The sequence below is a fragment of the Tupaia chinensis genome, unplaced genomic scaffold (assembly GCF_000334495.1).
Source record: "Tupaia chinensis unplaced genomic scaffold, TupChi_1.0 Scaffold000673_1, whole genome shotgun sequence".
Taxonomy (NCBI): domain Eukaryota; kingdom Metazoa; phylum Chordata; class Mammalia; order Scandentia; family Tupaiidae; genus Tupaia; species Tupaia belangeri.
The window spans coordinates 1,212,858-1,222,999 of NW_006160196.1; the positions used below are offsets into that span (position 1 = coordinate 1,212,858).

General features: G+C 60.0%; 3 protein-coding genes across 4 annotated transcripts in view; 2 read left to right on the plus strand and 1 right to left on the minus strand.

Moving 5' to 3' along the window:
* SAXO3 (stabilizer of axonemal microtubules 3) overlaps window positions 1–2,069 on the plus strand; it is a 6,195-nt gene extending 4,126 nt beyond the window's left edge. Inside the window, exon 6 of the mRNA XM_027776462.1 lies at window positions 1,499–2,069. Within this exon, the coding sequence (XP_027632263.1) occupies window positions 1,499–1,717 (219 nt within the window). The 3' untranslated portion in view covers window positions 1,718–2,069. The remainder of the gene's footprint in view (window positions 1–1,498) is intronic.
* Window positions 2,070–2,591: 522 nt separating this feature from the next.
* Window positions 2,592–3,580, plus strand: LHB (luteinizing hormone subunit beta). The gene is made up of 3 exons (NM_001365024.1): window positions 2,592–2,611; window positions 2,897–3,064; window positions 3,290–3,580. The coding sequence occupies exons 1-3, from the start codon at window positions 2,597–2,599 to the stop codon at window positions 3,530–3,532; spliced, it is 426 nt and encodes a 141-aa protein (NP_001351953.1). The 5' UTR covers window positions 2,592–2,596; the 3' UTR covers window positions 3,533–3,580.
* A 91-nt stretch (window positions 3,581–3,671) lies between these two features.
* RUVBL2 (RuvB like AAA ATPase 2) overlaps window positions 3,672–10,142 on the minus strand; it is a 34,534-nt gene continuing 28,063 nt past the window's right edge. For both annotated transcript variants that reach the window (XM_027776450.1, XM_014592303.2), the window contains exons 7-15: window positions 9,174–9,280; window positions 8,999–9,092; window positions 8,563–8,686; window positions 8,107–8,201; window positions 7,793–7,911; window positions 5,069–5,188; window positions 4,582–4,711; window positions 3,910–4,024; window positions 3,672–3,777 (exon numbers count right to left, since the gene is read on the minus strand). In XM_027776450.1, coding sequence (XP_027632251.1) covers window positions 3,752–3,777; window positions 3,910–4,024; window positions 4,582–4,711; window positions 5,069–5,188; window positions 7,793–7,911; window positions 8,107–8,201; window positions 8,563–8,686; window positions 8,999–9,092; window positions 9,174–9,280 — 930 coding nt within the window. In that variant the 3' untranslated portion in view covers window positions 3,672–3,751. The remainder of the gene's footprint in view (window positions 3,778–3,909; window positions 4,025–4,581; window positions 4,712–5,068; window positions 5,189–7,792; window positions 7,912–8,106; window positions 8,202–8,562; window positions 8,687–8,998; window positions 9,093–9,173; window positions 9,281–10,142) is intronic.

The following is a 10,142-nucleotide window of genomic DNA, read 5'->3' on the forward strand; positions in this document are numbered from 1 at the left end:
CTTCCCAGGTAGCGGAGTGGAGGGCGCGGGCGAGAAGGGCCGAGCAGCGGAGCGCCGGGGGCGGGGTCGCAGCAGCTCTGAGGTTAGGGACCAGACTAGGGGATCCTGGGGCGGGGCAGGAAGATTTATGGGTATTGGTATTTTTAGTTTGAGGGTGTGGCTAAAGGGTTTGGGCGGGACCTCCTGGAGACTCGAAATCTAGGCCCTCAGGCAGGTGCCCAGCTAGACAGACGGCTGCGGGCGGAGGACCTGGCTTGCGGTCTCTGCTCCCGGGGCCGGGTCTAGAATGTTCTGAGACGAGGCCGTGGTGAGAGGTGGGACTAGGCTTTCCTGGAGGTAAAGTGGCGTTGTTGCCCAAGGTGACGTTGAACTCTAGTTGGCGCTGACCACGGTTCGAGACTGGGAGCGGAACCGAGAAGTTTTTTTTTGTCACTGGGTGTGTGTTGGAGCGGGGGAAAGCTTGGATTTGAGTTTTTTGAGGGACAGAAAGTGTTTGGATTTGGGGGAATGAGGCTGGGGAGGGTTCTGATTTGGGGAGCGAAGCTAAAGTAACCTGGCGCGGGACTGGTCCCAGAATTCCCATTCTGGGGCGAGGTGTGAAGGCCTGGTCCGGCTCGGCTGCAGAGTCCAAAGAAGCGGAATTCTGAGCTGCGAAACGGAGTATGAAACTCTCTTGCTCATCCATCCTCCCCAAATTTCTTTAGGCTTTAATCCCCTGGACCAGGAACCCCGAGCTGGCCGGCCGGCCTTTCGCAATCTCTGACCTGGGCGTCCTGGACCGCCATCAGCCCTATCTGACCACCTCGGCCCGGGACTTCCGGTTCTACTCGAAGTGAGCCGGCCCTCGTCCGCACTGCTCTCGGGCTCAGTTCCCGCTTAGGCCGATGCGGAGGGGACCGGGCGCCCCCTGGTGTGGTTCCCCTTCTGACAGTAGTTGCCACTTTCCTGCACTCATAAGAACCGACGTCAGACCCCAGCCCTCTTTTAGCACCCAGGGGCAACCCTCAGGAACCTGCGACCGGGACAGGGAGCCTGCCGAGCGCGAGGGGAGTTCTGGATCTGGGGGTGAGGCCCTGAGCCTCTTGGGCGGGGCATCCTTCGGCACTGAAGCCCCTAGATACTCCTGCCCAAGGATGTGGAAATGTATTTCCAGCCCCTTTAGCTCAAGGACGCAGGAATCCAGGCGTCCCCCGGTCCCGTCTTTCCTAAGCGGTCCCCAGCGCCAGCAAATGTGCCCTCGTCTCAAAAAGCAGGATCTCGAGTCTACAATCTTCTCAAGATCGGGGGCCTGAACCTCAGCCTCGTCTCGAGAAAATTTAGTTGTGCCCTCCCCATCCTGCCTCCGTCCCATAGGAAGGAGCTGTCCGGATACCCCCGCAAAGATTTGCTGACCTACTGGAGCTTCCAGGAGACGCCCCAGCTTAGGGGCTACAGCCCGAAGCAGTCGTGCTCCTCTCGGTTGCCTCGACCGCCGCAAGTCCGCTTGCCCCGAACCCACCCAGTGACGCTGGCCGTACCGCACCGCGGGGCCCTGTCTCTGGCTCAGGAGTCCTACACCAACCCGCTGCACCCACTCCGCCGGTTCGACCGATTTTGCCCGCTAGAGGCGCCCTGGGGCGGCCCGCACAAGAAGCCCCTACCGGGTATCTATAGCGTGCCCAAAGCCTATCGCACCGAGAACTCCCGCTACGGCAGCTCGAAGCCGGAGCTTGTCTGAGCAGCCGGGCCCCGCCCCACCCCGCCAGGACACGCCCCCTGGACCGTGGGGCGGGGCGGAGCCAGGAACACTGCGACCAGACAGTGGGAGGAGCAGGGCTCGGGAGCCCCGCCCACTCACGGGCCATACCCCTTAGGTCTATGGTGTCGCCCGGAGGAACCAAGACACGCCTACTCATTTGCCTTGGGGGGGAGGGTGGCGGTACTGAGACCAGAAAATGGACCTTGAGGCTGGTGGCCCAGCGGGAGGGGACATGCCCCCTGCGGGAGATGGGGAAGGGGCTTACCTTTGGTCAGAAGTTAAATAGCCTAAATCATGTCCATTTTGGGGGACAGCTCTGATGGGCTTCATGGTTTCTTGGGGGTGGGGTGTGGGGGAGGTGGGAATCTAGCGAAATCCCTTGCTGGGAGACATCTGGTTGCAAGCAGCCAGCACAGTGGTGGTGGTCGGGGGTCCTTCGCGGGTTGGGCAGAATCTGTTACAGTAGCAGACTCACAGCCCTCCGATATGGCGGAATCGCTTTCAGTCCGTCTCGGGTGGAGTTGGGTTGAGGTTTTGGCGCGGCAACTCTCCGCAGCGCAGAGGCGGCCTACTGCCCCCACTTGGCTCACACGCTTCTGCGCCTCCACCAGGGGCTGGTCTAGTGCCTGAAGACAGTCTATGCTGCATCGTGGGCGCCTCATCCTTGGCGCTGAGGGCATTGGGACGCAGCACTGTGCGAGCCTGACCTTGCCCTGCACCTCCCTGATCTTGCCGCCTCCCACCCCAGGGTGGATTAGTGTCCAGGTTACCCCTGCATGCCGCCACCGCCTGGTGGCCTTGCCGCCCCCACAACTCACAGGTATAAAGCCAGGTAGGTAGGTAGGGAAGACACGGAGGATGGAGAAGCTCCAGGTAAGATCTAGGGCCCCGGGGCACTTTCCAGTTCCATCCAGGCCACAACTGGCATAAAGAGTGACAGAGCCCTGTGACCTGGTGACAGAGGTAGCAGCTTCCCGCAGGGAGGGGAGCTGGTGGGGCAGTAGTGAGGGTGGGTCTCTGACATGGGACCCCTGGGGTCCCTTACGCTGGCCCTGCATGCAGGTGGCAGGGATGGTGCATGAAGCAGGGCCTGGATGCCTGGGCGTGCCCTTGGTGGGCAGAGGTCTCAGACCAGCCTGAGGCACTGCCTTGTCCCAGGGGCTGCTGCTGTGGCTGCTGCTGAGCGGGGGTGGGGCATGGGCATCCAGTGGGCCACTGCGGCCACTGTGCCAGCCCACCAATGCCACACTGACTGCGGAGAACGAGGCCTGCCCTGTGTGCATCACCTTCACCACCAGCATCTGTGCCGGCTACTGCCCCAGCATGGTGAGCCGTGGGGCAGCACTCCTGCCCTGAGGACAGTGCTGCCACCGTGTGCCAAGGTGGAAGGGCCAGACCTGTGGAAAACGGGAGGTGGCGGTGGGGTGGAAGGGTGACCTGGACCCTCGGGTAGGGGTTGGGTGTGTGGGTGGGAAGGTGAGGTCCCTGGACACCCGATGTGGGGTCTGTGGGGGCATTGGCTCAGGCAGGTCTGTTCCCTGTGTGCCCCAGGTACGAGTGCTGCCAGCTGTCCTGCCGCCTGTGCCCCAGCCAGTGTGCACCTACCGGGAGCTGCGCTTCGCTTCCATCCGCCTCCCTGGCTGCCCGCCTGGCGTGGACCCCATGGTCTCCTTCCCTGTAGCCCTTAGCTGCCACTGTGGGCCCTGCCGCCTCAGCAGCTCTGACTGTGGGGGTCCCAGAGCACAGGGCTTGGCCTGTGACCGCCCACACCTCCCAGGCTTCTTCTTCCTCTGAGGTCCCCCCAGCCTCCTACACCCACCCCCAGTTCTGAACCCAGCAGATGCGCCATCCTCCTCTAATAAAGGTCTCTCGATCTGCACTCCGGGCTGCTTCTGTGGGCTCAGGGTGAACACGCATACATGCACATGCCAGGTCCAGCGTTGAAGCCATTTTATATAAAGTCACAGTGTCAGAACTCTGGTAGAAAGTGGGGTGTGGGGAGGGGGCTCCAGCTCAGGAGGTGTCCATGGTCTCACCTTCTGTGGGGAGAAAGGCGGCCACATGACCAGTTTGGCCTGGAGGGTGGGGCCCAGCTCTCTGAGGCCACCCTCCCTGACTTCCCCACCGAGGGAGACCCTTGGACACGCAAGGCGAGGGGCAGGGCTGCTCACTGAGCTCATTGAAGAGGAAGGCATCCTGGTATTCCTTCATGTACTGCGTGGAGCGCGACTCATCCAGGAAGAGGGAATAGACCCGCTTGATGTCATCCACCTGCACCTCCGTGCCCTGGGGGCGGGGGGAGTGCTCAGCTGGACTCTAGCAAGGGCCACTGCACACAGGTCCCAGCGTGCCACCTTCCACTCCAGGTGGCAGAGGGTGGCAGGTAGGAGTAAGGGTTTTGAGCCAGATGACCTGGCTTCAGATCCTACTTGGTGACCTCCTGGCTGTGGGCCCTAACCTTTCCGTCCCTCACCTCTAAATGGATTTATAGCATCTGTTTGCAGGCAACCAGTTATTACTGAGCACCTGCTAACAGCCAGGCCAGGAGGCAGAGCATGGAGGAGGATCGAAAGTGCCTATTCGAGGGGCCGGCAGGTGGTGTGGTGGTTGGGATGCTGGACTCCCACATGACTGATATGGTTCAAGTCCTGAACTTGGCAGCCTGCTTTCTCATGAGTGCACATGCCCTGTGGCATTTAAAAAACAATAATAATAAAAAATAAAATTAAGTAAAAATTATTAACAAAAAGAAGAGAGAAAATGCCTATTCTAGGATGAAATACAACAGCTCTCGGGGTGGGGATCACTCCCTCTGTATCTGACCCTCTTCTGCAGAGGCTGACCTTGCGTTTCCGGCACACCAGGCTGGCAGCCGTGATGAGCTGGATGGCATAGCGCAGGGAGGTCTCCAGGCCGATGCGGGTCAGCACGGTGTAGGCGTCCTCGCTCATCTCCACGTCCTCCTCCTCACACCTACAGGGACAGGCAGGAGAGGGTTCAGCCAGAGTCACGCCTCCGACTGCAGCAGCAGAAGTGGCCAGGCAAGCTCCTGGCTGCCCCAGCCTGGGAACTGTGGTGTCTGCATTCCAGCGCCAGAGAATGCTGGGACAGAAGCACCACTGAGGCCTGGACAGGGCTGGTCCTAAAACCTGGGCCTCCTGGGCCCACGCACAGCTCTTTCCCCATCAGTCACTGGTCCCCCCCCAAACAGTGGCCCCACCCCGGGGCAGAGGCCACTGCCTGGTCAGTCTGCCCAGGGCTCGGTGTCCCATCTGTCCGACAGACCGGACACCAGGTGGCCCGAAGCACGCAGTCTGGTCCTGCCCGCACCGGATGCGGAGGATCTGCTTCGTGTCCTTCTCGCTGTAGGGGGAAGTGGAGACGATGAGCATCCGGTCCAGCAGGTCGATGGGGATGCCGTGGGGGCTCTGGTAGCTGGTGCCCCGGATCCTGGGGGAGGAAGGGTTGTCAGAGTGATGCTCCCCAACCCGACTGTGTTCCCCCTATTTGGAGACACTTCCCCATCACAACCCACTTGCTGGGCCAAATGCCACTTAACCTTCAGCTCCCAGCTCATGTCACCTCCTGACGCACAGCCCTCCACAGTTGCGTCAGTCCCCAAGGGTGCCGTTCTGCGAAGCTGGGGCTGGTTTCAGCCAGAAATCTATGCCAGGATTATTGGCTCAAGGTCCCACGCCCCTGCTCGACAGCTCCAGGGAGAAGGGACACACCCATCTTGCTGCCCGTGCACCAGGACCTGGGCTCGGCAGGCTCCGGGGCAGCCACTCCTCCTGCTACAGCAGTGATATCCTATGAAGTCACTGTGACACCCGACTAGCAGATGCTGACCCACTGTGCCTGGAGCCCACCTGGGACAGGCCCTGTAAGCATCCGGGCACAGTAACTGTGTCCATCAGCAGGCGCCCCTCCACGCACCACAGGGCTGTGTCCCCCAAACCCGCTGTGAGCTGAGAGTGCATTTCACACACCTTGCCTACCAAGCCTCACAGCTCAGCCTCGCTCAACTTAGACATGCCCGCGACACGCGCCCTGGCCTACAGCGGGATCGTCTCTCACAAAGCCTATGTCACAGTGACGTGTTGCATGTCCCATGTCATTTACCGAACGCTGCACTGAAGGCGGAATACTGAGCAAGCAGCGTCTGCTGAACGCTTCACTCTCAAACCACTGCGCAGCCCAAACCCTAAACTGTGTCCTCTGCCAAGGGGCCACCTTTACACATCATTTTAGGTGGTTCTGTGTGGTGCTTTGTTTTTAATTTTTGCCAGTGGGCACATGAGTATGTCAGATACTGGTGTGTGTGTGTGAGACAGAGAGAGAAAGCATCCTCTGTGGGATATGGTCACGGCGCAATCCCTTCTCCATTTCTCCCTCTGGGGATTTTGGGCACACATGCAGGTGGTGGTTTTTTTATTTTCTTTCTTTCTTAATTTTTTTTAAAAAAATTATTTATTTATTTATTTCCATTTGTTGTTATTATTTTTAAAATTTGACCATACAGAGAGACAGAGAGAGAGAAAGGGAAAGCAAGAAAGCAAGTTGCCAGGTTCAGGACCTGAACCGCGGTCGACCATGTGGGAATCCGGTGCCCTTAGCCACCATACCACCTGCCAGTCCCCACATGGTAGTTTTTCAAGCTGCTAGACCTGAGACTAGAACCACATAGTTGGCCACGTGGGATCCGGCCACTCTAACCACCACACTGGCCTGACACCGCAATATACACTGCTGTTTGGTAGTTCTGAGCGCCAAGTCAGCACACTCTGTAGGGTCCTGCCTGAGGCAGACCTGCCACACACAGTGCCCCCTCCAAAGCACCATCTCTCCAGCTCAGGATCACCAGGCAGGGCAATACTTCAGCACGGCTCCTGGGGCCAATACCAACAGCAAAGCCACCAGCAAAAGGCACAAACAATGTGTCAGACGTGGTACCAAGCAGATTACCAGAGGACTGAGCAGAGCAGAGAGCCTCAGCCGGGAAGGCGGTGGCGCCAGGCGGCCTGAGGATTCTGCTGCTGCGCATGTCCGCCATGGTTGCAAAGCGTCCCAAACGCTGGTGTGAAGCGAGCAGATGCACCAACTCACATCTGCACACTGGGGACTGACCGTATTTGCTGCCTCCTCACAGGAGGTGCCCGTGCAGTGCCCACGCCCTGCTGTGCAGCTGCTGAGAACCCACTCTTGGCCTTGGGCATCTTCCAACCCCAGCCATCTGGGGACCAAATTCTGGCCCTGCCTCCTTCTAGACAAGAGACCCTGGGCAATTGCAGGGGCTCACTGTACTGACCAGGAGAGGGCCAAGACGATGGTACCTCCTGAGGGCCCAGGGGCCCAGCCTGCCCAGGAAAACACCGGCCATGGCTGGGTAAAAGAACCTGCCATCTCCAACAGCCATGCCCGCTCCTCCTGCAGTAACAGCCATGGCCCTGGCCATTTCCAGCCGGACACATGGCTCAGCCCTGGAGGTGGCATTTCTGGCCTCCCTCACAGCCAGGCTGGGCACTGAGCAGGCCACGCAATGGGACGCGGTGCAGCCTCTGGTCACAGCCTGATAGGTGCTGGCCTCCACTCTGCACCCCGCTTCCTGTGGGCAGCAACACGGATGCGGCGAGGCCAGGACAAAGGGGAGCGAGGCACTGCCATACCCAAGGGCCAAGGCTATCTAGATTTGCTTCACGCTCAAAAATTTCTCACAGCAAACTTAGGCCAGAAGCCCACCAAGCACTGCACAGAGGAGCTACGTCTAAACAGCTAAGCAGTTCAGCGGCCCAGGCAGCACCTGGCAGCTTGCCCTGTGCTGACTTCAACATGGAAAACATCCCACAGACCATCCCTCGGCACATGCTTTGGGAACCGTAGCCTGAGCAACAAGGCCAAGCCTGGCCTGCAGAGTGAAGGTGCCCACTGCCTGCGAGGGCACTGAGCCAGCAGTCACGGCTACCCAGCACTCACGCTCCACAGGCCTTCCTTTACCCAGGGGCCACACCAGCCACCCCCGCGCAACGCTGTCCCGAGGCCCAGCAGCCGGCTCACCGGGTGATGCCGCGGTTGGTGGCCATGATGAGGACAGGCGCCATGTCGCTCTCCAGGGCCCGGTTGAGGAAGGAGAAGCTCTCGATGTCCAGCATGTGGACCTCGTCAATGAACAGCACCTGGAAGCGTCGGGCAGGTGTCCAGCCCACTGCACACCCTCCTCCCAGCAAGCCTCGCCCGGCCCACCCGGGTGCTCATCCAGCCCACTGCACACCCTCCTCCCAGCAAGCCTCGGCCGGGCCACCCGGGTGCTCATTCAGCCCACTGCACACCCTCCTCCCAGCAAGCCTCGGCTGGGCCACCCAGGTACTCACCCCCGGGATGATCTCCGCCTTGCCCTCCTCACGCCACTCGGCCACCTTGGCGTTGATCTGCTCACGGACCTCTGACTTGATTTCTCCTGTGTCGCCTGGCAGGGGGAGAGGTGACATCGGGGAGTCAGAGAAGAAGGGGGCCCAGGGCCCGAAGATGACAAAGACAGAAGATGGATGCCAGGGCCAGAGGGAGGAGACTAAGATGGCAAAGTGACGAGTGGCCTGGGGGGCTCAAACGTCCCTGGAGAGGAGTAACAGAGGCAGATCCGGGAGGTGCCTTGCCACCTCCCCTGGGAGAGTGGCTCAGACAGCGATGGGGGAGGGGCGGCCAAGCCAAGCACATGGACAAAGAACAGAGGCAGCAGGGAGGCCAGGGTGGGTGGGCCGTGCTGGGGAGGGGATGCACAGAACAACGGGAGCCTGGGGGGCAGCTGGGCTGGGGGGCCAGGGCCTCACCTGAGAAGAGAGCCAGGAAGCCCTGGGTGCGGGAGTTGATGACATCGATCTCGTGCAGGGACACGGTGTGCACCACCTCCTTGCGTTTCTGCAGCTCCCCATCTGGGCACTGCACGAACTTGGTCTGTGGGGCCAGAGGGCAGGCAAGGGCATGAAGGGGGGCCCATCTAGGGGAGAGCAGGGTTTTCTGGAAAGGAGCTGGCAGGCCATGAGTCATCAAGAAACCCCAGGCCCAAGAGGCAGAGACTCAGGGCATTCAAGAGCGCTGAGAATTGTGGGGCTCCCGGAGGACCGAGTCTCCGACGTCCAAGGGTGACAGGGAAGGGCAGGAAGACCAGCGACATGGCATCGGGGTAACAGGAGGGTCAGACCCCAGGGGTCATGAGGGTGGAGGCTAGCTCCCAGCGCTGGGGGCAGGGACCCTGCCTGTGCACACCTGGGAACCCATGGCGTCGTAGTCGCGAGCGCGTGTGAAGGAGCGGCCCAGCTTGGAGATCTTGCCAGTTGCCTTGTCGATGGTGATCACGTCCCTGCATGAGGGAGGGGCACAGGGGTAAGGCGAGGGAGGGGACCAAAACCTCCCGCCTGGCCCGCAGCCCCCGACCGCTCACCCGGCCTGAACCTTGTCCTTGGTCAGAGACTCGATCATCTTGGTGCCCAGGTCGTAGATAGTCTCCATCTCCGTGGTCTTGAGGGTGAGCTTGCCCACTTTGGAGCCCTGAGGGGGATGATGGCGGGGAAAGGGCTCTTTGGGGGGCCGAAATATTGCCCCCAAAGTCCCTGAAAAGCGGCAGCCCTATTCTGGCTTCAGTTTGCAAAGTTCAAAACAGGCTGACACTGGTAAAGTCTGGGGGCCAGGGCAGTCTACTCGGTGCTCACATGGCCGTGGCTTTGTGGGTGCACACGTATGTTAAAACGCACCACACAACACACTTTCCACGTGTGCAGACACGTCTGCTACAACTCTGTAAAGCTGCTGGTGAAGACAGAGACAAGCCCATAGCCACAGGCAAAATGTCCATTAAGAACAACAGCACGGCCCACCTGCAGAGGAGCTAACTGCTGAGAGGCCGAGCTCACTGGGCCGGGGCACTATTCCTGGCTCCCGTAGTCAGGGGTGGCAGTGCAGAGCTGTAGGCCCAGCTACTCAGGAGCTGGGCAGGAGGGTGGCCACAGAGCCAGACCCTACGTAAATGACGGCTACGCAGGCCTGAGGTCTCACGAAATGGCCCACAGGTCCCACTCTTAACATCCCCCATAAAACCCAGAGTGAAGGTGTCGTTGATCACAACAGAAAACACCTGGGGCCAGCAGGTGGTGCAAGGCTGTTGATGGACTCCCACATGGCAGACCATGGTGGTTTAAATCCTAGATCAGGTGGCTTGAAAATCACACCAGGTGCACGCACGTGTGTGCCCAAGACCCCAGAAGAATGGATGGCAGCGTGGCCATCCCCCCCTGGGGGTGATGTCTCACTTTCCCTCTCACTGTCTCTGTTTCTGTCTCTCTCTGATGAGCCCACATGCCCTATGGCAAAAACTTCTTAAAAAAAAAAAAAAAAAAACAAGAAAAACCCCACA

Coding starts and splice junctions, on each gene's coding strand:
- LHB (NM_001365024.1), top strand. Junction 3,065..3,289: donor CCGGCTACTGCCCCAGCATG/GTGAGCCGTGGG, acceptor TGTGTGCCCCAG/GTACGAGTGCTGCCAGCTGT.